This window comes from Aricia agestis, chromosome Z (assembly GCF_905147365.1).
Source record: "Aricia agestis chromosome Z, ilAriAges1.1, whole genome shotgun sequence".
Lineage (NCBI taxonomy): Eukaryota > Metazoa > Arthropoda > Insecta > Lepidoptera > Lycaenidae > Aricia > Aricia agestis.
The window spans coordinates 30,084,062-30,110,381 of NC_056428.1; the positions used below are offsets into that span (position 1 = coordinate 30,084,062).

Here is a 26,320-nt window from a genome sequence, read left to right on the forward strand (position 1 = left end):
CATGCGCGCCGATGCGCCTGTCAAGTGCAACTCAAAATATATAACAATCCTTTTCTATATCATTCGTTACGTATTATCTGTCGCATTTATTGTTGTAATTTATAGATATACCAGTGGTAGGTATTTATATGTCGTATAGGAACAAATTCTGAGGACCGCTTCGTATGAGCATACGCCATCTTTATTAAAACATCATTGGGAGTACACAATAATTATTATTATAACAAAGACTTACTTAAAATTTAAATAAGGAGTACAATAACGGATCTAATTAAAATAACTGAATATATATAGGCAGAAAACTTAGATTTAAGAGTTTGCAAGGCGAATGTTTTAACTTTTAATGTATGTTTTGCTTCAAGTATCAAGCACTTTCAACCTGAAATGTGCCAGTTTTCACCAGAAGAACGGGAGCGTACGTTTCGCTTTCGCACATGTTAGAGGAAATTTTTGATAATTTCTAAAACGTTTATACGACTAATTAATCTCGCAGCCTCAATATAACAGTTTCATATACAATTGAAGAACTTGTTCAATGTTAATGCTGAGCGAAAGTAACATTACTTTTTCATTGCGGTACATAACCGGCTATTTTCATTAACGTTTATAATTTACAATGCGAGCAATTTAGCTGCTATTTTATGACTCCAGAGCGATTGTAATTAACTCAATGTAATTGCTACGCAAACTATTTTCTTTTTAGTTTTCATTGAAATGACTACTCTGTGTACTACGTTTAATTTTCACATTCTAGGTCGAAACAATCAGATGCTTTTCGCTTAATTAAGGTCGCAACTGACACGACGTATTTGATGTCAAACGAATTATTCGATATTTAATTTCAGGTGAAATTGGCGAGTTCAGTCAAATAAATTATTCGATTTTGAAAATTGAATAATTTATTTGACTGACTTTATGAAGCTTAAAATTATGTATGATAATAATCGATTAATTTATATAAGGCCAGTCATATAAGATACTGGATTGTCATAAAGCTTTATCTTAGGTTATAAGTTGAGTTATATAAAATATTTGATTCGATTGACATATTGCATCTCAGGCAATTTTTAGCCAAAGTGACGCAAACAGTCACGCTACTTACCGTATTCCGTAGTCATATAATTTCAGAGCTGATTGGCGCGTAAAGGTCTTTTAATTATTCGATCGACATGGTGTCTGTCTAATGATTCGCCTATACAATTTCAGGCGAAGCTGGCTAGTTCGTGGAAGGCTCAAGCCCTATTCAAGAAGTTCGACGCGCGCGCCAACCACAAGGTGTACGGCAAGGGTCGGCTGTGCACCCTGAACAAGGTGTTCATAATAGGTGCGGGACCCTGCGGCATGCGGGCCGCCATCGAATGTCAACTGTTAGGTGCCAAAGTAGTAAGTAAACAAAATAATAGCAGAGTAAACAGAACTAACGAGCACGCCGACTCAGAATAGATCTCGAAATTTAGACGTAGTATGACCATGTATGACATATCGGCCCGGCGCGCGCCGTACTAATGCGTTACTAAGCATTGTGAAACATGTTAAAAATGACATTAGCGCCCAACCAGCGTATTTTCGCCCGTTTTTATGTAGTCGAGGTACTCCTTAGGTCTGTTCACTATGATAATCGGATATGAGCACAGACATAGATCAAGATAGATACCGCATGCATACCATTTGTATGAAAACGAGGGTGCCACTTTTTCCTACCTACTGTGACGTACCGATGATTTAAAGAAACATGTCAATTGTCATGGCCAACGTTTCTATTCGAATTTCTACAGCTCAATACGGCACAATTAGACATTTTTTCAATCCGATTGACGTCTGATTCTGATAACGATGGAGCGCAGACTGAAGAACATACTTTCGAAAGACGAGCGTTGCTCGTCGTTTGGGAACGCGATGGCACGCGAAGTACATACACATGCGATATCTATCATGATCTATGTCTGTGGATATGAGTCTATAATAAACAGTAAGAGCCTATAAAAGAGAGTAGTTGAAAATTACGAAGGTCCCCACTGGTTCTTGGGCCAATAGTAAGTTCACTATTAGGTGTCAGTACATACAGTTTTTTACTGGCCAGCAACATAAAAATCTAAAGCTGCAGATCATTCTCTTGACGCCACATTCAATAAAATCGACTCGGACTTTAAGAGTCTACAGTGTACCGTAATTTCCTTTTGGATTCACAGCCGCTGTAAAAGAAAGGAAAGCGATAATTATCATGCTGTCTGTCTCGTAGCACCATTTGGTCCCAAAAACCCTGTAGGCCTACTACGAAACCGTTATGAGACTCAATCGGATGAGAATGCTGAGTCCTGCTTTAACAACGTAATTTCTCGTTTGTTAGAGTAGAAACCCATTGTATGCTGCTGCCTACTGCATACTGATCAATGTGACTTTGATTCTACAAATTTAAACTAATACATAAAATTCTCGTGTCACAGTGTTTGTTCGCGAACTCCTCCAAAACGGCTCAACCGATTACAATGAAATTTTGTATGTATGTACATTCGTTAGGCCTGAGAATAGGTTTTTATTTAGCACTTTTTATATTGATACTAGAAATAATTTATATGGCAAAACAACGTTTGTCGGGTCAGCTAGTACATACATATTATTATTTATTCAGTAATATTATCTACTTTACTACTTTTTACACTACTACAGTATACTCAGATTCCTTTACCCTAATTCTTAAAAAAAGATAAGATTTCCCGTTCTCAACAATGTTATTTCGAAACAGTTTTATGAAGATTTCGAGGAAGTCCTCATTAATCAGTTTTTATGATACAAACTTCGCGCGTGTTAATCATACAATTATTTTGGTGTTGTATTTAGCCGGACGAGTCAATGACATCTTAACTAATTATTTCACATGTTTCCATTAGTAAAGATTATGATCAATGTTAAAGTCGTCTCAAGATCTTAAAAAAACCTTGTAATTTAAAAAAATATATTTTTGTGGAAGAATTCGGAAGTTGGTGTCAATGTTTTCTTATATTTTGTTCTCCTTTATGCTTAAACGTACCTTTATCCCTCGACCGCGGATTCTTGGAAATAAGGGGAAAGAGCGGCTTATTAATATAAGCCTTATATAATTTATTACTATAATTCCAGGTTGTAGTAGAGAAGCGGGACCGTATGTCGCGTAACAACGTGCTCCATCTGTGGCCGTTTGTGATCCACGACCTGCGAGCGCTCGGTGCTAAGAAGTTCTTCGGCAAATTCTGCGCGGGATCCATAGATCACATCAGCATTAGGCAGCTCCAGTGTATACTTATGAAGGTATGCTTACTTACTGCACAAAATGAACTACTAAATACACAAGATTAATTAGGCGAACCGTAAGAAACGAAAAATATATTTTTGGTTAATAATTATTATATGGTTCGTGATTCATCTTAGTGTCTAAAGTTAGACTTTACACACTAGGCGAAAAATACGCGACGGAACTTCCGTGGCCGAATTTACGTTCCGACGCATTCGGTTGATATGAGACGCGATAAGAACCGAAATTACGCGGCGTAAATTCAGTTGCGTAACTTTGCCCGAGTATTCAGTGTCTCGAGCGCCGCCGAATTGACGCTGAAAAATAAAACATTGCCGCCGAATCGCTGCCAAAATTACGCTCGACCGATGTTCGGCTGTACGCTATAACGCGACGTAATTTCGGCATGGTGTGTCATCGAAAATACGCAGCCGAAGTATGGCATGATTACGTCTGCAATGTATTTTAAATTACCGATGACACACCATGCCGAAATTACGTCGCGGTTATAATTGTATGCGTAGCGCACTGTTGATGTAATCATGCCGATTTTCGGCCGCGTATTTTCGGCTTAGTGTGTTTAGACACTTACGGTTTTGATTACAGTATGGTCGCGGAGCTGCAAAAATTTCGTACAATGACTCAACGTGATTTGTCTTGTAGGTACGCAAAAAGAGCGCGTTTAATACTATTTTTGTACGCAAATGACATCGATAATGTATATATGTATAAATGTATGATTTTCTCCATCTAGGACTTTAGATCAAATTAACGAAATTTTGCATAGTATTGTTGCTTTTGTCTATTAATTAATTGTTATTTAACACTCTTGTACTTGTTTTAGGTTGCGCTGTTATTGGGCGTTGAAATTCATGAAAATGTTAGTTTTGAAGAATTATTGGAGCCAACTGTCACAAAAAATTCTGAAAGTAAGTTAAAGCAATGCGCTTAGATTACATCGAGTTATTATTAAGACGACAAATCGGTTTTATTACCCTACCGCTTATAAAGTCATATATTCTAATATGCTATTTATTGATTCAAAGAACAACGGGAAAATTGAGACGCACTCTAATGTTTTTTATCGCATGATTAATAATCGTGTTAAATACTGTTTTGTCCAGATCCCAACAGGCCAACACGTTATTGATAAAGCAAATAGTTTACTGAATCAGTCTGTAAACCTTTCTATAACAACAATTTATTATAGTTTGTGCGTTTTATGATGATATGCGTGACACATTATAATTGACAATAGTAGGGAAGTTACCTAACAATAATTAATCGATAGTTTAAAAATATCGAATCACTTCGTAAAGGAATTGCAATCGAAATTATCGATTTCGTACTGACATTTCAGTGGTGCCGGTGATTTAAGATGGCCGCCCTTTTTTATCGATTTGATTTCGATTCAACAGAGTCAATCTCTATTGACATAAGTTCCGTTTCATGCATATGAAATTTTTCAAATGTTTTCGTAACAATAATTTTATACTCCTACTTCACAGTTAATATTTATAATTTTTATTAATGAGTTAGCATTTAGCATCTTTTCATTTTTATTCATTTAAAATTATAGGAAACATTTGTTTTTGTAGATGGAATATAATTTATTACATTTTGTTTTTTTTTTTGTTTTCTTGTAAAAAACCCGTAGCAAGGAACATAAAAACTGTCACCCATATCATCTTAGAACGCACAAACTATAATACGCTTTTATTAGCTTCACTTGTAACCATGTATGTAAGAAGATCTAGGAATCTTAATTTGACCCACTTCCCAGTATTCGATTAGGATGAAATTTTTCACGCTCTGCGTTCTGATTACAATACATGACTTGCTAAGAAACGTCACTACAAATCCAATATGGCGGCCTCCCCGAAATGGCGGACAGGCTATTTCAAATGCACCCCCATGGGGTATTAAATGAAAGGGTCTGCTGTCAGGAATACGAAAAAAATTTACGTGACTTAAATCCAACATGGCGGAATGGCTTAGTGGGTGCCAAAAGCATGTTTTTTTAGTTTTTTAAACTATTTATTATTTTACAGCATTAGGTTGGCGCGCGCGGGTAATTCCAACCGACCACCCCGTATCACAATACGAGTTTGATGTGCTAATTGGTGCTGACGGCAAGAGGAATACCCTACAGGGCTTCAAACGAAAGGAGTTCCGAGGGAAACTGGCCATGGCTATTACCGCTAACTTCATCAATAGACATAGTGAACAGGAAGCATCGGTAAGTATCGAGTAGAAATTTCACACACAATGTCTATTTCGCTCTTTATTTATCACAATATTTCACAATATTCTAATATAAGTAACGAGATGGCTAAATATTAGTGCAGTATTTGATGACTAGGCTATAGCAGTAAGTAGTATAAGGGCCCCTTTATGTTGGCACATGATCGATAAGTATAGACGATTCTCTGATTTTGTCTACTAAGACTTGTGAAATGCAATCATGAAAAGCAAAAAAGTCTTTTTTTTATCTTTATTTTTAAGGGGGTTTGATCACTTACGGCTGTTCCCAATATTTGATCTATCTCTGGTTTTGCCCTACTAGAGATAGGAATACCTCACAATTGACATTCTCTAATGTCTAATGTGAGCTATTCCTATCTCTAGTAGGGCAAAACCAGAGATATATCAAATATTGGGAACGGCCGTAAGTCACCCCCGTAAAAAAAAAAAAAAAACAAAATCACTTTACAATAATGAACTTATGAATAAATAGTACTGACTTAATTAAAATAAATAAAGCTAAAGCCTGTTGCAAAAAAGTCTTATGGCCATTCCCAATATTTGATCTATCTCTGGTTTTGTCCTACTAGAGATAGGAATAGCTCACAATTGACATAAAATATATATGTCTAATGTGAGTTATTCCTATCTCTAGTAGGGCCAAACCAGAGATAGATCAAATATTGGGAACCGCCGTTAAAGATATATGTTTTTGTTTTATTTTTAGGTGCCGGAAATCAGTGGTGTTGCTTTTATTTTTAACCAAAAGTTCTTCAAAGATCTCCACGAAAAAACTGGTATTGATCTAGAGAATATCGTTTATTATAAAGACGATACACATTACTTTGTGATGACAGCTAAAAAACACAGTCTACTGGTGAAAGGAGTACTACTGAATGTAAGCATTTCTTTTGATGACTATATTATTATTGTGGATAATTTTTTTAAGTTAAATATGCTAAGTAACAGTGTTGGATAACAAAGAATTTGTTAAAGTTTCTTAAAGCACATTTTCAATACAAACCCAGTATTAATGTAATAATGCCAAAGCATACTTTAGTGTTAATGATTTTATGAACGATTAGCGAGTTTCTTACGTCGTTTCTTCTCGCCAGGCTATTTCCCAAACCGGTGGTAGGCATCGTAGACTTTCCAGAAATAATTACTTTGGCACCTTTTCGGAAATAAATATCAGATATATGTATCAGACTCTGCTTGAATCATTTGCACGATTGAAGGGGCTGATTCACAACTCTAATTTTGTTCGAATACGACATTGTTCGTGTAAAATGAATGAATTTATACCCGAATAATCCAGCTGATACAACTCAAAATTATATAATCAAACTCAACATTATATAATGTAACTCAAAATTATATAATGAAAACTTAAAAATGTTATAACTTTTCATTTTCCGTACAATAATACTTATTTACCGAAGATCCTTATTCCGTGGATCCTTAATCCTGCGGAAAATTAAAGGCTTAAGCTATAGCCAACACTTATTACAGGATTACAACGAGGTATCGAAGCTACTTAGCGTGGAGAACGTAGACCGGGCAGCACTCATGCGGTATGCGCAAGAAGCAGCGAGATTTTCCACCGACGGCCGTCTGCCGTTGAAGGACTTTGCGTTGAACCACTACGGAGAGCCTGATGTAGCGTTGTTCGACTTCACCTCCATGTATGCTGCTGAGAACGCTAGCATGGTAAGTCAAAGAAAACCGTTGGCAACATCATCTGACAACTGTAAAGCAAGATGCAACATAAGACCATTGAAATATTAAATTAAAATTGAAATGTTAAGGCGTTGTCACATCGATGATGCGAACTGCGGGGCTAAAATGGTCACATTTAGTAATTCCTCTCAATCAATATAGCAAATGAATTGTCAAAACTGTCAAACTGACAAATGTCAAATTAGTACGAATTACTGAATATGAATTGCAAGCAGACTTGCATTTTGCGATTTTTAAAAGAATGAATCATAACATGATTCATAATATGATTCTTCAAAGCGACCATTTTAGCCCCGCTGCAAAACTGCGAGTTGCAACACAACACTAACTGCGAATTCGCATCGCATCGCAAAAATCTGCAACAAAACTCATACTCAAAATGACATGCGATACTAGTGTGATTGAAAAAAGTGGCAACATGTTTCATATTACATATATTTCGATTTTCAATACAATATGTATTGCTTTGCGACAGCAATAGCTTAAGATCTAATCACATGTATGCTGCAGGTATACGAGCGTCACGGGCGGCGGGTGCTGTGTCAGCTAGTCGGTGACAGTTTGCTAGAGCCATTCTGGCCCACCGGTTCCGGCTGTGCTCGCGGGTTCCTATCCGCCCTGGACTCCGCTTGGGCGGTGCGCTCGTGGGGACAGAACCCGCCTACGCACCCGCTGGAGGTCATCGCTGAGAGAGAATCCATATACAGGCTGCTTGGTACGTATCCGAACGGTATTTGGACCAATAAATAATAATGGAGTGGTTGTAATTGAATGGTAACTACCTTCTGACAAAGGTCTGGGTTAGGATTGATAGGTACACAGAGTAACCTCTTTGTGACTAGGTTGTTATATTTTACAATCAATATTTTGATTCAGAAATTAAATTTATTTAATGCTTCTATGGCCTACATGTTAGGCCATGATGGGAAATCATAAGATACTGATATGTCTATATTATATATATAAAACTCAAAGGTGACTGACTGACATGGTGATCTATCAACGCACAGCCAAAACCACTGGACGGATCGGGCTGAAATTTGGCATGTAGGTAGATGTTATAACGTAGGCATCCGCTAAGAAAGGATTTAAATCAATTCCACCTCCAAGGGGTTAAAATAGGGGATGAAAGTTTGTATATAATAATACTTCTTAACGCGAGCGAAGCCGCGGGCAAAAGCTCGCCATAAGATATTTATTGTTAAAATGACGCTCAATCCATGGTAGAACTAGCAATCGTAGTGAAAACAGTTTATGAATACAGGCCTACGAATATAAGTTTAGCTCTTTAGCCTATGATTCACATCTATAGGTTTTTTGTAGTGAGTACTAATTTATAATGAATATATTACCAGCACAAACAACCCCCGAAAATCTTAACCGAGACTTCGGGTCGTACACACTGGATCCTGGTACCCGGTACCCAAACCTCAACCGCGCGGCCGTCACCGCACATCGTGTGACCGGCTTCTACGACTCCGACGACCCCCTGCCTCTTGATGCGACGCTCAGCGCTAGGAAGCGACGCAGAGGTAATTATGTCTAAATTACTTCAATTTTTTTTAATTATTCAGAATAAATCAACATTTTATATTATAAACTAGCTGACCCGGCAAATGTTTTTTTGCAATTACAATAGTAGATAAAAACCTATTCTCAAGCCTAACGAATGTGCTATCAGAGAAGTGGATTCCTAAGCAGATGGGGGACCTATGTAGTTTGGTAACATTACGTCAAACCCAGCCTGCACTATTAACATTTACGTTAGGGCTCCATTCCACCGCCGTGCACGGAGAGGCTACGCACGTGCATCAAGCTTCGCATTGTAAGAAAATTTATGCGACTTTTTCCACTGCAACCCACGGACACGCTACGCACGAATTGACTCACGTAGCTTGCTTGAATATGGTGCACACGTAGCCAGTCGAAACTAAATACGGTTGCCGCTTGGCGATCTGCAGTATTCATACTTATTTTATATCCGCAATACACGGACCGCCCGAGCAGTTCTTGAGCGGTCGGTGCAAACAACGCGATCGCTCTAGAGCAGTCGCTCCCGACTGCAAGACGTGGTCGCCGCACGGCGACCTGCAGTTTTCATACTAAATTCATATCCGCAATACACGGACCGCTCGAGCAGTTCTTTAGCGGTCGGTGAAAACAACGCGACCACTCTGGAGCAGTCGCTCCCGACTGCAACGTGCGGTCCGTCTATGACCAGTCTAACAAAACTAAGTGATAACACTTTAGGATGTGTATAAGTCCCCTATGTAGAGTTTGCTGTGAAAATAGCAGCGCTGAAAGAGTAACATATTTTTCTTCGTTGTATGGAAAAATTCATGACGCGCGGGCGCTTGCCAATACAAATCACAAAAACTGCTACTTTCACAGCGAACTCAATATCAGGAACACATACACACCCTAAAGTATTATCACTTAGTTTTGTTACACCTTGTATAACTTTGCAGAGCCGGAGATATCAGAGGAGGCGCTAGTCGCGTGGGTGGGGTACACCGAGCCCGGTGTCCGCGCGGCGACCGGACAGGCCGCACTATCGGAGTTGGTCAAGCGGTACCGCCCGGACCTCATCTCCGTACCGGATAGGTCCGTCTACGATATACTGCAGGATGAGTTCGGTGAGTACAACTAATGCTTTGTTCAAACTTACGCGACCAAGCGACTACGAAGCGGGAGCGTCAAGTTGTCAAATGGTTTTAAAAAAGAAGTCTAGTTATGTACACTTCAAAACACACATTTCATAACTTGACGCTCCCGCTTCGCAGTCGCTTGGTCGCGTAGGTTTGAACAAAGCATAACTTCAGGATGAGTTGGTGAGTACTAATTATGGAGCCTATTGTATGCCATTGACTTGTTTCTTGAAATCTTAAACGAATATTTTGTCTAGTTTCCACAAGTACCAGATAGTAGAATCAATTTACTTGCATGCAATGATGAAAAACTCAAAGCAGATATGTTACTACCGCGCGCGTTGTGAAGATTCAAATACGGCCCAATTGTGCCGTCAGCTGTTTAGTCTGCATCGAGCGCAGTCACGAAAGAGCTGCGTCTTATCTTACCTAAATAAATTGAAAATGACGAATTATGACTCAAAAGTAAACAAAACACATGGAAATTGGAATCTCTTACCACATGTCTTGATTGCAATAAATACCTCGATTATTTACATTTTCAATTATTTTTTCGAACAATCTGGAAAAAATAGAATTTTCGTCATAGCTCAGGCGAAGAAAGAGACAGCGATACGATTCGACATTTAAAAATAGAAGTGTCTCTTTTATGTAAATGGTTTTTCGTATCTTTTGTTTCACTTATCTGTCAAATTTGTCAATATTTGCAATTTTGAATTTGAAAATGGTTCGGAAGAGATTTAAGCCGGAAAATAGTATGGACGTAACATATCTGTATAAGGCCCGATTCGACCAAACTTGAAGTTACACGAGTATAACTATCATGAGAATAATTTTACTCCTTTAATTTAATCTAGGGTATTATCGTTTGCATTTTACCAAGTTACTCGAAGAGTATGAAATAAAATGTCAATTATAGTTCACAATGACACCGACCGTGACAGTTGAACCCTGTTGTGCAACTATTCTCAGTTTAATATTTACTCCACCAAAATAGCCCGTGTAAATATTTACTCCCGTGTAATTACCTCATTCTTGGATTAGAAGTTGGAAAAACGCAAAACCAGCTTACTCTTAGATTAGGAGACAGTTATACTCGAGTAAAATTTTACTTCAGTTTGGTCGAATCCGCCCTAAGTAGAATATCATTGACTTGCATGTGAAATTAATACTTAGTTGTCAAAAACAGTCTACTAATAGAAGAAGTCTTGGTTTGTTTTAGTGTTGACCTAACACTGATTCACAGCAAATTTTTAGAAACGTAGACCAAGAGCACAATAGACATAACTACCAGTAGTTCGACTGCAAAAAAACGGACAGGTTTCAATATCTGTCAAATTCGTCGGGTTTCACTAGGATTATGAACGGAATGTGCCTCGCGCTGGCTGATATAATTTATTTTTAAATATTTAAAATAAAGATTTCAAAATTGGATTCTGACAATTTTAATCGCATGTGATAAAACACAAACAACAATACGACCAAAGAGGAACACGTCCATCGAATATGTCATACTTTTAAATTCGTAAGTAACAATTTAACAACCCTAGCGACGAATTTCGTCATAATACGTCAAATTTAAAAATTTCAACATCAGTTCTAAGTCGGCATACTCTATCATTCTGTCTATTCTGCCAAGAGTTTACATAATAAACATTTTCACGCAATGGACATATCCACACATATAATCATTTGTCCTTGTTTGTCAAGCGTTTTTTCTGATTTTATAGGAAGACATTACATTAACATTGTAAAGCTCATGCGCTGTCTGAATGTTTTTATTAGTAAAGAAGGTTATTAAACATTTTATTTACTATATTTCAATTGTCAGGTATACAACCGTTTTCACCTACTGGTCCGACTCCTGAGATCCCGGACGCGAAGCTGCGCTCATACCTGCTGCGAGTTTACCACGCGTTCAAGGGGGAAGTACCGCACATACAACACGATACTGATATGTTTGATCAGGTAAGCACTGTTTGATCATAATAACGCCCGAATTAAAACACCATATTGAAATAATTTTCGGATTTTTAAAGAAATGGGAAGAAAATGTTGTGAATAAGAAAAAGTGATGTCGTTCGCCTTATACATAATATGTAGCTTACATCTACTATCTGGCAATATCAAAGCCATAATCCTTCTGCATTTGACATTTTAATAATTTCTTTCCAGATTAAACAGAGTCAGCAATTGGAGAAAAATGCTCGCAAGGTCTTTGATCATTCTTCTGCGGCTTATTCAAGTGTGTATTATAATATTATCTACCATTATTATTTTTTAACTTTCTAGTGGTTTTAAAATTTCTTATCTCACTCAACAGATGCCGTCGATTCAGAAAAATCGCACTCGAGCTACAGACGAAAGCGACGCTCCGTCCGAACACCACAAGTAAGTAGCGACTCCGCCGAGTATATAAGGAATAAGATTGGCAGACTTGATCTTAACGAGATCACACAAATCGCTCGCCTCATTGAGGGCCACGACGCTATAGTAGATGACGATCAGCGCTCCAACAAACAAAAAGAATTGCAGGACCAAATTATTGCCTTGTTGGACCCCGACGACTCCCCCGACCCGCAACTCATCAGAGACTCCCTAGCCCAACTGCTGCAAGGGACCACCAAGTCCAAGCCAAAAGTACGCAACAAAGATCATGCGAAAGTGGCGCAGTTCTTCACAGAGTCCCTCGAAAAGAAGCCCGTGCGACCACCTCGTAAGCTGAAAGGTTTAGATCCTTCCACCATCAAATCGATAGATTTCTCGGACATATTCGCTGATGAATCGCCCGACACGGACGTAACTTTGACTTCGTCCGTCCCCAAGAAAAAGGACTATTTAAAGTCGGGTAGCCCAAAGAAAAAGGAGTTCGTCCGCGCCTCTTCGACCGAGTCGGCAGTACCGCAGGCACGAAGACTGTCGGACGTAGTCGATAGGAGCAAGAAAAGATTTTCAGAGAGCCCGGAGGTCAATTCATACGGGAGATCGAATTCGATCGGTTCCTCGGAAGTGGCGAACACCAGACGCATAGCACAACTGTTCGAAGAGAAAAAGCAAAGGCACACTCCTAGTCCAGAAACAAATCGGTACGGACCTACCAGTACCCCCGAAATGATGCTACGCAGACAGAGGATGACCGAAATTATCGAAGGCAAACGTCGAGACACGCCGAGCCCCGATCGCTTTAAACGACCCGATACGATCGGAACCCCCGAGATGGCAATGCGGCGCAAACGCGTCTCGGACCTCATACACGGCGTCAATAAATCCCGCCTCAGTCCGGAGCCATCGATGCAGAGGCGGGGCTCGGGGGAAGTGGGCTTGCGAGTCCAGAAGGTTTCTGACATGATGGAGAAGAAGAGGGTCGAGGCCCGGCGGCCTAAGAGTACGGGGAAGAGGAAAGCTGCGAGAGAAATTATGAAGCAGCGGTTCGAGAAGAGTTTGCAGATGTTGGCATCGGAGCCGAGGCTAGACTTCGCTCCGTCGGCAGATCTGGAGAACGATTACGGGCTGCAGCAGTATCGGGCTAGTGCGCCGCAGTTTGACGAGCGCGTTAAGAAACTTGAGAAGAAATTGCAACACTATGTGAGATATGTGTTGACGTTGTGTGTTGCATGGCGAGATTAACCCACCCGATATGGGACTTTCGTAGCTTAGGAGGCGACCCGGATTCGAAGCACAAAAATCTCATGAAATATATTAATTAACAATAATCGTGATTTCTACGTTTTTCTATGCACTAACTTCTTCGGATACTCACAAGTGTGTCTGTAGTTGTAAGACGAAAAGCGCATGTTTTGAGTAACTCACAACTTAATATATTCTATTTTAGTGTTTTTTTTTCTTTGTCTCGTCATAAAATTATATGAGACGAAACAAAAAAATGCTTCTAAAATGTGTGTGTTTAGCACAAAAGTATTATTAACCCGTTTGAAATAATTCCTCACCGTTTTCCAGTGCAAAAGTGGCTTACCTAAATTGTTTGAATAGGCAGATCACCTGTGCAGTAACTCAATTGGTATCATTGCTCTAGCATCTATACTGTCATGTGGTATTATTCAAACATAATATTATTATAAAAAACTGTCAATCATACTTTTTGTTTGGCAGTAACAAAACTAAGTTTTGCACCCTCAATGAAACCTCTATTCGCAATATTACTGTCACATATCAGTACGGATTAGTAGCAATGACTACAACAATTTGAAATGCATACTTAATGAATATTTTATGTTTAGGAGGAAGGGCGTATTGTGGGCGGCGGCAGCAGAGCAATAGGGGGCGGGGCTCGCGTCGCCAAATTAGCTGCCGAGCTCTCCACCCCATCTACATCAGCGGTCCCCAAAGCCTCCAAACCGAAAGACCTCATGAGATCCGTCGGCAAAATAGAGCGAGACGACTGGAATGTGAAGGAGATAGAACGAAAGATAATGGAGAATAGGCTAGGTAGACCGGAACCAAAAACCGCCGAAAAAGTGCCAAAATGGGACAGGGAACAAGTAAGTTTGTGTTTCTTAAGATGACTATAATATAAATAAAACTACATACGCACTACTTACGTCAATAAATGTTATTGACTTTTACGTCAATAAATGTTATTGACTCATTAAAAATACAAAATTATATAATATTTCATACAAATTATATTTATAAAAAAAAAATGAAAGTTTTACACGTAGTTAAATATAATATTGTTTTTATAGTTTTTAGGTCGACAAAGAAGACTGAAAGAGGGCGATACGAACGAAGAGAAGTGGGGCGAAATTGATGAGACTCTTCATAAACTGGATCAGAAACTTAAAGATTCTGGACGTCCGGTCCATGGCACTAAAAAGGTTTGTTCAGTGAGCAATTCTTTTCTTCGTCATATAAAATAAGCAGTTTCGTTTAGCTTTCTTCTGTACTAATGTTATTAATTTTGAAAATGTCTCGACAGGTGGCGGATTTGGCAACTAAGTTTGTGAAGAAAGAAGAGACTGATTCGACTAAAGCTCAGCAGAAAGATCAACCGAAGGAAGAGGTAAGTTTACGTAGTAGTTCAGAGGTTTTCATACGGATAAGAATGCAACATCAAATAAAACCTTGTTGCCACACTGTCGCCACTAACCACGAAAGTACAAAAGCAACAGAGCGAGATGCAAAATAACGATTCATCATATGACGAGTGATACAGTAAATCTAAGTCTCTTTTCGTAGTTTGCTGTGTCAGCTAAAGGCTAATGTAATTTTTTATTTAGTCTTTTTGCTGCAATATTTGACTTACCTTATTTTTCGAAGTAGATTTCCTCTTTGTCTTTAGCACATCTTCACATTTTAAAACCGAGTAATGTTTTCTTAATAACAGATAAGCAATAAGGTTCTTTTGATGATCCGATCCAGAGACACGTCCATTTACAATAAAAAATCACGGGGAACTGGTTACCCTGCCAAAACGCTGTTTTTCGCGACGCCGCAACGCAAACTGCCGATTTCAGCGGCGCGGCGCCGCAAAGCGGTTATGTGTTTCGGTCCTATAAATGTCAATCCCACATCAACTTCAATTTATCAGTACAAGAAACAATGGCGCGGGCCGGCGTCGACGGGCATGCAGTGCGCTGCGTGCGGCACGCGCGTGTTCGCCGCGGAGGGCGTCATCGCCGACGGGCTGCACCTCCACCGCGCGTGTTTCCGCTGCGCCGTGTGCAAGACCGTGCTCAGGCCGGGGTGAGCCATCTATGTCATACCCATCCGACAGATCACAATTATAGTTTGTGCGTTCTAAGATGATATGGGTGATAGTTTTCAGGTTCCTTGCTACGGGTTTTTTTTACAAGAAAACAAAATGTAATAAATTATATTCCATCTACAAAAACAAATGTTTCCTATAATTGTAAATGAATAAAAATGAAAAGATGCTAAATGCTAACTTATTAATAAAAATTATAAATATTAACTGTGAAATAGGAGTATGAAATTATTGTTACGAAAACATTTGAAAAATGTCATATGCATGAAACGGAACTTATGTCATGAGAGATTGACTCTGTTGAATCGAAATCAAATCGATAAAAAAGGGCGGCCATTTTAAATCGCCGGCACCACTGAAATGTCACTACGACACGCATATCATCATAAAACGCACAAACTATAACATTGAATTGACATGATACGACCAAATGACGTTAATATGTCAACTGCTTAGGAATCAATTTCCTCGATAGTAGCATCGAAGAAATTTATTCATAGGCAGTCGTCGGACCTATGCCATTTTGTTGGTTTATATCAATTCAATGTTGGTCGTAATCTGGCGGCTGGGTTTGACATAACAAGACCGAATTACGTAGGTCCACCATCTGCCTATGAATAAACTTCTCTGATAGCATATTTATTATTACCTAGGGTTCTGCAACCTGCCACTCGTGAGCCTCATACACTTTTTCTGTACCGATAAACAATTACTCACTCTCACTTACGCACTCAAAAGGTTGCCGATCTCTGATTTAGGGTAATCTGTTCGGTGCCTGTCCGTCTTAGAATACTGAGACTGCGAACCGCGAATAAGCGGACACTGACTGATAGGGTACTAATGATGCTGTGATTCGCGAACAAGTACCCACATCTTGGCCCGTGTAACTATACGCAGTCAGTTTTGTTAATATGTTATATTTGTTAATAATTCGAAAGCGTGATATATAAGCTTCAAATACAATATTTAATGGTCGCATAATGGGAGTGCAGTGGAATATAAATTATAGATATTGCAACTCAATTAACACTGTATATATAGCGTGCTTAGCGATGCTTGTGGTTTCAGTAAAATTTAAAACCCAGAATTTCTGATACATAATATGTATTATTCGAGACTTACGCTTATTCATGTGGCATTATTATGTAAGCGTGGTGTTGATATTTGATAACGGAATATTGTATATATCACTCGCTTAGCTTGATCGTTGGAGGCAATTTGTTGCAGAAATTACACTATGGAGCGCTACGGCAGTCGATTGGTCTGCCTACGTCACTCTGGCACGGACGCCAGTGACGTCATACTTGCTAACGCTCTTCTGGCACCCGCGGCGAACAGAAACGACATACTGACGTCTACGCCCGAGAGAATCAGCATTGAGTTGTCGGACGGCGCCAGAGAGATCGACGAAGACGAATGGACTGATAGGAACTTCCTCGCCTCGGAGACGTCTGGCGCCGGTGGGCTAAGGTATGATAAAATTGATGATGGGTTTTACTTCATTTACATACAAAAATTGACGGACGATCTGTGAAATTATTATCAACTATCTGATACCATTACATGGTTTCTGTAAATAAATATTTTTAAATGTAATATACTCAACATGGCTCAAAGTGCTGCTAGTTCCGAATTCGAGGTATTGGATATCTGGTTGCGATTGCAGTAAGCTTTATATAACTGTATAATAGACTTAGGTATTAATGGGTATCGCTTATAAACACCTAACCCGTTTATTAGAACAGGATAATAATTTATGTCCCGATTTTGATGCGACTTTTGTTTGTAAACATTTCACGAACGGACTTTTTTTTCAGCGACGAGGATGTATCCAGTTCGGACGAGTACACGGACGCGCCGGACAGCGACCACGACGCGCGACAGTCGCCCGAGCCCGCCATGCCGCCCATCCGACCGCACTCGCTATACTTCTCCGACGACTCGTTCGGATATGACGACTATTCTGATGACGGTGAGTACACACAATAGGTTCGGGTTCCCCTACTATAAAGATGAGGCAGCACTAATAGTGGCTTTCCGATTCTCGCGGCACGCGACCACGACTAACAAGCATGTTTCGTTTATTTATACATTCATCATGCAGCTAATGATATTTAATGTGTACTTTTATTTCTTAAATGAAACCAATGTTTTTTTTTTTAAGGAAATTGTTATTTTAACAAAATTCAGGACCGTAGCTACAGGAATATCACGACGAACTTAAACCCAATTCAATAAAAAAAATGCAATTAACCACTCTATATGACATTTCGTCTTCCGACGCTCGGGAAATACGATCGTTGCCAAAAAATTACGAAATTTTCTAAGCGCATTATTACTTTAGGAGCACTGTACAGTGTCTGTATTTTTTTTTTTAATATAGGTGCCGAGTCGTCGGGCAATGAGTCTTGCTCGCGGATGCGCGCGGCTCGTGAGGCGCGGCGGCGCGAGGTGCCCGCAGACGCGCGACCACCGAGCGACAGCAGCGAGGTATCGCGCTGCCTCATCGTCTAGACGCGCGACAGTCGCGCGACCATCGCGGGGCTGTCGCGCGACTTTACCCACCGTAGGGAGGTGCGCTTAGGAACGCCCCCGCCGCCGACTCCCAGCTCGAATCATTTCATTACATTCTAATGCAAATTAATATTTTAGGAAACTACATGACCAACAACAGGAAATTGTAGTGAGTTATTATTTGCCTACTAATGGTTTGAATTTCACTTTTTTGTAGTCAATCGATTTGCAAGATCTGTGAGAGAAAAAATACCGCACTCTCACTTCAGTTATGAGCACAATAAATCTTTAGTGGACATAAGCTACTAACTAGACTTTAAACAAATACACCGTTTTTGATTAAAGGTAATATGAAGAAGCGCAAAATATGCGATTCTTGCGCGGTAATCGAATTTCTGCGCTGACGAAATTACGTGTAACATCTAGCCGTGTTGTAGGGATATTTGGTTACTTCATTACCCAAAAACGTAAGCTTCCTTAATTACCTTGATATGGAACAAAATCGTGCCGATGTTCATTCCGTTGTGATGTCATTGTGAGCATGCGAATCTAATACGGCAGTTAACACAAGCGGCGGCGGGGGGCAAAGAGTGTCAGCCTCACTAACTCCCCTATAGAGTTTTGAATGTTGTGTACATATTGGCTGTGATTACGTAAATGCTTAAGGTGTTAATGAGGGTGTTTGAAATTATATTTGCCACCTGGTGCCGCTATGTAACCTTAGGATCTATGGTGTCAAACTGCTGTCACGATATAGCTATCATGTGTCACGATATAGCTGTCATTTGTCACGATAATTTGCCTATTTGACACGAAAGACCCTAAGGCTACATAGCAGCACCTGGTTGCAAATAGAATGTCAAACACCCTCATTGTAATATGTTCCCTTCACTACTAAAGAGTTATTTACGCAGCGAATTCAACGTTCGCTGTCTTTTTCTGTCATGTGACTATTCCATTGTGCCAGACAGAGACAAGCAAAGCTTCTATTATTATTGGTGTATGTTTATTTGTGAAGGAGAATAAGTTTTTACACAGGTTTTAACCGACTTCAAAAAAGGAGGAAGTTTCACAATTCAACCGTTTATATGTTTTTTTATGTTTCTTCGCGAATAACTTCGCCGTTTGTGAATCGATTTTGATGATTCTTTTTTTTGTTGAAAAGAAGATACTTTACAGATGGACCATCTGTAAAGTATCTTCTTTTCTATGATAAGGATATGCTGTTTGAAGTCAGTGTCTTTGTTAAAATTATTATTCAAAGAAATATGTAAAAAGCATCGTTTTTCACTGGAAACTAGACGTTATCGGGGAGTCTTTTCCAGGAGGGTCACAAAACTTCATATTTATTAATATCCAAATTTGTATGATATTTTGTGACTAGTCACGAGGTTTGCACTATAATCACTCATTTGTATCGAGTTATAAGATCGCTTGTGCCAGTCTGCCTTAATGTTGTCTTTTATTCATATTATATTAGAAAGAGAAGGAAAACTTTTTTGAAAAACGCTCAACAATAACCCAGATTAGATCAACTCGACCTAAGAATGATAATATTATACCGAAATGTTTATTAGGGTACTTAATTTAGATTCAATTTGTATTTAATAATGTAAAATATCACCTTTATAAATAACAATTTGTATATATATTTTCACTTGTTTGTAAAAAGGACAGCAAACAAGATATTATTTTGATGCTAATTGTTGATTGCTGTGTATAGCTTGAAATTTTCTGCTTACCTTCTGCAAACCGATCACAGAGATAGTGTAGTCTAATTTGGCGATATTTGCAAAATTTTCGTGTTTTTCTACAGGTTGTAATAAAACAAAGTGATAATACTCCTTCAGCGCTGCTACTTTTACAGTGAACTCTATATACGGGACACACACATTAGTATTATCACTTTGTTTTGTTACACTTTGTATATTGACAAAAATATATTTGCAGGTGGAATCCGAGGAGGAGAGTGAATCAAGCGACGAGGAGATATCTTCCGCGACTGAAGTTTCCACCGATAGCGAATTCGCCCGCGAGGAGTGTGTCCCAGCTCCGTCTCCCCCCGCGATACTAGTGACCGAAGCCCCCCCACCCGCGCCACCGCCCCCGCCCCACGACTACCCGCTCAGCAGAACCAGGTCCGCCGGCGGGCTAGCCACAAAACGAGCCCTCGAACTCAAGAGGAAATACCTCCTCGGCGAACCCTCGCCCCCCGCCGTCAGGAAATCCGACTCCACCTCCCGACTCGACACCAAGCTGGAGGCGTTCCGCTCCAACATCACGGAGTTCCAGAAGCTGCTCCACCCCGCCCCCTCCCCCCCTCGAAACCCCGTAGCGGCCTTCCGAGCGGCCGCCGACGACAAAAACGTCCAGCCGATGCCGGACATCATCAAAAACCTGTGCACCGATGCGCCCGTAGATCTGCTGACCAAGGGCGACTCGCCGCTGGACAAGAAAGACTGGCGAGAAACTATACAGGAGGAGACCTCGATCAAGGAGCCCGATTTGGACTCCGATTCGCTCTCCGAGAGCAGCTCCCGCACCGAGACCGCGCCGAATCAGTCCGTACCCAGAGTCGAGGTCCACGACGAGGGCGGGGAACTGATACAGCTGGACAGTCTTACTATCGTCAACAACGAGACGGAGGACGTCGATGATAAAACTCCGGTGGCGCTCGACGCACCGCAGACATCCAACGCCGCTGCGGAGTCGGAGTCCTCCGAGTCGGGCCGGGACGCCACGACGATGGCGCTCACCGAGACCGAGCTGTCCGATTGGGCGGCTGAGAATGCGGTCCTAGAGGACTGCGGCCTCGAGGACAAGGAGGAGAACAAGAGAAACAAGAATCCCCGACGACTGAGCGGACCCAAACTAGTGCACGACGCTAAGAACTTATCCACCATAGCGTCTCACGTGTGCGGCCGAACCAGCCCGACGCAGGCGATCGTATTTTCGAACGCCTTGGATCATTTCGAGTTTGTGGACGAGGGCGAGCAGGACATATCGATCAAGACCCCAGTGACGCCGCGAAACGAGGGCTACATGGAGTTCGTCGACGACGACTACGGCCGGTACTCTCCAACTAACGATCGCTCCATGAACTTCATCGAGCGTAGTTTCTCAGAAACGACCATCAAGCCCTCGTTCTTAAATTTGTGCGAAAATAATAAAGTCAAGGCGTTCGACGACAACATTGATTTCATCGACGACCAAGATTCCACAACCGAGAGCTTATCGAAAGTAGAAAACAACAATTTTTCCATGACGACACGTGAAGCAGAGCTCACCGAACTACCCGTCAACGACAACACGAGGCGCGAAAGTGAGCAGCAAGACAACATGCTAAACAGAAATGAAGAAATTATTGACGTCAAACCCGAAGTAATTAGCATGTCAGAAATCTCGCCTCCCCTCGAAAAAGACAGTAGCGAAAAAGATAGCAGCCATGAGAAGCAGGAGTCGAGCGTCTCGCGGAGCGAAGTTTCAATAGAAGACATATCACCGCCGCTCGCGTCGGAGAAATCTAAGTCACACAGCAGTATTACACACAATAACAATCTAGTTAACCCGGTGCTGATCGGGGGAACGTGCAACATGCGATTATACTCGCCCGCCATCTGCCGGTCCGCCAGTGAAACGTTCAACAGCTCGAGGAAGCTTCACACCCCCGAGTGGATATCGCTGGGCTCGGGCCCTTTATCGCCGGTCGGTCCGATCAGAGACACGACCGATAAAGTGCAGGAGATAAAGAGAGAGAGGGAGGAGCAGACGGAGGTGGTGCGGAGACTAGTGCTGGAGAGGTTGGGAAGCAGCCAGGGGAATAGGAAGTCGGCGCGCCGCAGCCGCGTGTCGCCGTCGTGCGTTGTCCCACCGCCGGTTCCGCCTCCCCCCGCGCTGCCCTCGCCGCCGCCCCCGCCGCCTCCACCCCTCGCCTACGCCCCGCCCCCGCCCCGCCCCGCACCCCCGCTCATGCCCCTCCCGGTTACACCATCCTTCTCCGACCCCGAGCTCGCCAGAGAGAGAAGGCCCAAAGGTATAATGAAGAGTATATCGAATTACTTTAACCGACGCCTCGGACCCCGGCAAAAGGTAATTAAATATTTTCCTTTTCACACAAATATGGTTATAAAATATGAGCAATAATGGTCATTCCACGCACAGTGTTCCTAACAATTATTTCGATGCCAAATGTTGCACACATTTATGACGTAGTCGTTCCATATGATTTGCGCATACCACGTGACAGATATCATGATCACAGGGTTTATTTAGTAAATGTGAATATTGTACATAACTCGAGATAACATAGTTGAGATTAATGGAGGTGGGTTAGATCGGTTGAGGGTGTCCACATTGGCGTAAAAATTTGCGGACTGAATTGAGAATATGCATAATTTTGTAATTACTCACATTTTATTAAACACAAATAAAACACAATTTTACGTGCACTTTTTCACTATGTTCATTTATTATTATTATTAATTTTCGACAATAACACGACCGGTTCCGAAACAATTCATCATCAGGTGTTTCGAAACCGGTCGTGTTTTTAACTAAAATGTATAATAATTAATTAATATAGTGGAAAAAGTGCACGTAAAATTGTGTTTTATTTGTGTTTAAAATGAATTTCCACCAAGAAACGACAGTACAATCATTTACATAATATAACATTTTATTCATTGTCCAAAAAAAGTACCTTATATATTTTTTGCCCTAATTATTATTATTATTAAAATACTAGTAATGAATTACAAAGATTCTTAAAAAAAACAAGTACGTCACAGGTCGTTTTCAATTGTATTTATAGAGCAATCAAAATGCCTTTTTATGTTGGCTGTATTTTGCCAACGAAAGATCATAGACATGCCATTGCGAAGGCATGTAACAGCCAAGTAGTTTTCGAAAAACCACATAAAAGTTATGCATATTCCCCATTGGCACTTGAAAAAAATCAACGATAATCGGACACCCGAAGTAGACTAACACTAGTTGCATTTTCAGTGTGTATCGGAGCCGGACCTGACGACGCACGTAAGCAAATATCAAATACAGTATCGTGTGAGTCGCATGCTGTGTCCATCTCTCTCGCACCAACCATCCGCTAACTGTACGTTGTCTTGTCTCGCTCAGTCACACGCGTAGCTTTGTGATGTTCTTTTGACATTGGATCGGGATATTAAAGAATATTTTGTATTTAGGTTAAAGCCATAATATTGTTTTAACATAGTTTAAATCTACCTACGTAGAAACATAGGTATATAAATTAAACTATATGAATCTAAATATAGCTCATTTTTCGTCTGAATTATGTGTAAATTATTGTGTATTCTCTTTCATTAATAATATTTTCATTATTTTAAGAAAGCGTATGTTGGTCCCCTTACGATTCGTTTGACTCTTCTTGGTGCAGGTTCTACCGTGCCCCCAGATATAAAAGATACAGAATAAATATCCTGAATATTTTAATAGCCAAGCCGTTGTAATTGGGATACTAATATATCTGGCTATTAAATTTTTTTTTTTCGTCAAATTTCTAATAAAACCAATATTTTTTATCACAGCTTTATTTAAGTAATAACGATCCAATGTCAACACAATTTTGTCAAAAACCTTTCTTCTTGTTTATGAATAGAACATCGTTATGTGCGACTTTCTTTTTCAGAAAAAACGTTCCAAAGGCTATATGAAATGTTTGCATGAGTTTTTAGCATGTTTTGTTCATTTGATGCAACCAATATGCTACAAGTGTTTTTCTTATTTGCTAGTTTTTAACTGACTTCCAAAGAAAGAGGATGTTCTGTGTTAGGCTGTGATTTTTGGCATATATAAATATAATACTTAAGTGACAGCTTAGGTAGTTTTATCACTAATTTCACAAATTATGTAATTATGCACACGCTGGTTGATGCTAGCTTATTTTGCTTCTCCTTATTGCATTAGAAAAAGAAAATAGAAGTTGTATGAACTAAGTTACCTTTACTTTGTTTCCTCTTCTAGTCATTTTATAATAAATAAAACAATATTTTAATTAAGTATTAAAAATATTTTAAGAATCCCATGCTAGTGCTCCAATGTAGCTAATACTGTCTCTATCTAATTTTCAAGTCTTATTCTTTAGTGAGTATAGTTAAATTAACCTTTAAATATGCCTACTAACAAAGGTGTATAAAATATCCTACTTATTAGTCAGGTCATATACAATAATTTTACTTGTTATGTCTACTAAATGCAGCATTTTATTTAGATGACGTGGAACATGACAATAGATTTTCTTTAAATGATTTAGTTATAAAGACTATTGACATAATAATTATTACAAAATCATTGATATATAAAATGTATTATTATATTTTATATATCAATGATTTTGTAATAACTAAAGTAACTTATAGCATGTAAGATATACACGCATATAAGCTTGATATATAACCTTGGCTCTACATTAGTCCTATGAAAACATTTACCTTGTATAACTAGCCATCCAGTTGGTTGCCGAGGCGTTCATTACACGCGAATTATAATTGCGCGTCTAATTTATCTCGAAATTTAAGTCCAGTTTGTATATTTTGTAACCGTAACAGTTAAGTATAATGTCGTGGCTTTTATGACTCTTGAACGGCCTGGACATTCAATTGGCCAATTCAACCAGATACCTGCAAGCATTGCAATACCGTACTATGGAAGCTTTACTGGCGTACTTTTTACTGTCACGTTCTGGGCGGCTATACCAGTTATACAATTTTTGTTGCCCTAGTAACGTGTTTACCACTGTAACTGGAGCCATTTTTGAATGGTCCAAAATATATTATTTATTGTTCTATAGTGTGTTGTATTTCGATGCTTGCAAGGGTGTGTTCACAGTGTAGAGCCGTATCATAACATTTAAACATACTAAGGCTTAGCTCACATTAGGAACGTCAGCGCGAGGCTCACAAGTCGACGGGGGCGTTGCAAGAGGCGCCGCCGGTCCCGCCCCCGCCCACCGACTATGTACCGCCCATACCACCGCCGACTAGAGTGCCAAGTCAGTTTCTTAGCGGGCCCCTAGACGAGCAATTTTATTGCGTTATATTATTGACCGTCTAGGGTCGATATTGAACATCGCGTGCCTTCATTCTAATTGTCAAATAAACTGTTCAATAAAATTTAAGCGTAATATTGCACAATACAATTGATCGCCTAGGGGCCGGCTAAGGGTTTACACATATAACGTCAGTTACGGTTAAACTAACCATACGTCACGCTATAGGGAACGTGCAGGAACAGGTTACGGGGCAGATGCTTAGCAACGCGTTTCATTTATCTCTTCTTTATAGAATCGTCAACCAAAAATGAATTGACAATTCCATACATTTCTGATTACTGATTATATAAAGAAAACGTACTAGCTAAGACCACAGGTAATAATATTTATCTAGTAAGTCAAAAGTAATAATTATCGGATTGGCTACACCAGTTGTGCACGTTCCCTATCTCTATTATAATAATTCTTCCATAAGTCATAACGCATGCCTTCTGACGTAATATGTGGAACCCTATACAGTATGACCGCGATTCCAGTAGCATTCGTCAGTATTACGATATAGATTTATTTCTTATTGTGAAGTAAAGTTCAAGATTATATCGATCATCAGAATTCATTATTATGCATGCATTATTTTCTTTACAATTCATGCATAAACGCAACAGAAAAAATAAAATTTTATTGCATTTTAATGGTTTCTTATAATAAACGTTTGGATAAAACAAAAATACACTGCCATAATATTTACCTTTAAACATTTTTGTTAAAACACGTTCTACTTTTATTTTGTACTTGGCAGTGCTAAAAGAAAACATTAATTATAAGAAACAGTGCTCCACATTTTCAAATTTAAAAAGCATGGCAAGCTTTTCTGATATATCTATATTTTTTAATTGTTCATAGAATTCATAATTATTATGTATTACGCCTTACATTATATTATACTTCGCACCAAATGTATGCGACGTAACTTTTCTATTTATATAAAGACGTTTGCCTTGTTTATTATTATTTTCTTTTAATCTTTTTCTTTGTTTATTATGTCGTACAATATTTGGGTATGGACGGGGGTCCAAAGTACGAAAAAATCACCTAAACTTCACATTGAAGGTGAAATGAATAGAATTCTAAAATTATTACATTTTTCTCGTGGT

At 39.7% G+C, this 26,320-nt stretch overlaps 1 protein-coding gene and 1 long non-coding RNA gene across 8 annotated transcripts in view; one reads left to right on the forward strand and one right to left on the reverse strand.

The window, feature by feature from the left end:
- LOC121738454 overlaps positions 1-26,320 on the reverse strand; it is a 285,981-nt gene that overhangs the window by 166,543 nt on the left and 93,118 nt on the right. The window lies entirely within an intron of this gene.
- The window catches only part of LOC121738444 (F-actin-monooxygenase Mical), a 47,663-nt gene that overhangs the window by 18,963 nt on the left and 2,380 nt on the right, over positions 1-26,320 (forward strand). For 3 of the 7 annotated variants that reach the window (XM_042130484.1, XM_042130485.1, XM_042130488.1), the window contains exons 3-24: positions 1,207-1,383; positions 3,118-3,285; positions 4,113-4,197; positions 5,320-5,507; positions 6,240-6,410; positions 7,025-7,222; positions 7,763-7,967; positions 8,608-8,784; positions 9,721-9,888; positions 11,732-11,868; positions 12,076-12,145; positions 12,224-13,485; positions 14,139-14,399; positions 14,604-14,735; positions 14,837-14,920; positions 15,449-15,603; positions 16,853-17,095; positions 17,443-17,597; positions 18,009-18,115; positions 20,090-22,228; positions 23,144-23,173; positions 25,055-25,166. In XM_042130484.1, coding sequence (XP_041986418.1) covers positions 1,207-1,383; positions 3,118-3,285; positions 4,113-4,197; positions 5,320-5,507; positions 6,240-6,410; positions 7,025-7,222; positions 7,763-7,967; positions 8,608-8,784; positions 9,721-9,888; positions 11,732-11,868; positions 12,076-12,145; positions 12,224-13,485; positions 14,139-14,399; positions 14,604-14,735; positions 14,837-14,920; positions 15,449-15,603; positions 16,853-17,095; positions 17,443-17,597; positions 18,009-18,115; positions 20,090-22,228; positions 23,144-23,173; positions 25,055-25,166 — 6,424 coding nt within the window. The remainder of the gene's footprint in view (positions 1-1,206; positions 1,384-3,117; positions 3,286-4,112; positions 4,198-5,319; positions 5,508-6,239; positions 6,411-7,024; positions 7,223-7,762; positions 7,968-8,607; positions 8,785-9,720; positions 9,889-11,731; positions 11,869-12,075; positions 12,146-12,223; positions 13,486-14,138; positions 14,400-14,603; positions 14,736-14,836; positions 14,921-15,448; positions 15,604-16,852; positions 17,096-17,442; positions 17,598-18,008; positions 18,116-20,089; positions 22,229-23,143; positions 23,174-25,054; positions 25,167-26,320) is intronic. The other 4 variants (XM_042130489.1, XR_006037286.1, XM_042130487.1 and 1 more) reach the window with 4 other exon arrangements.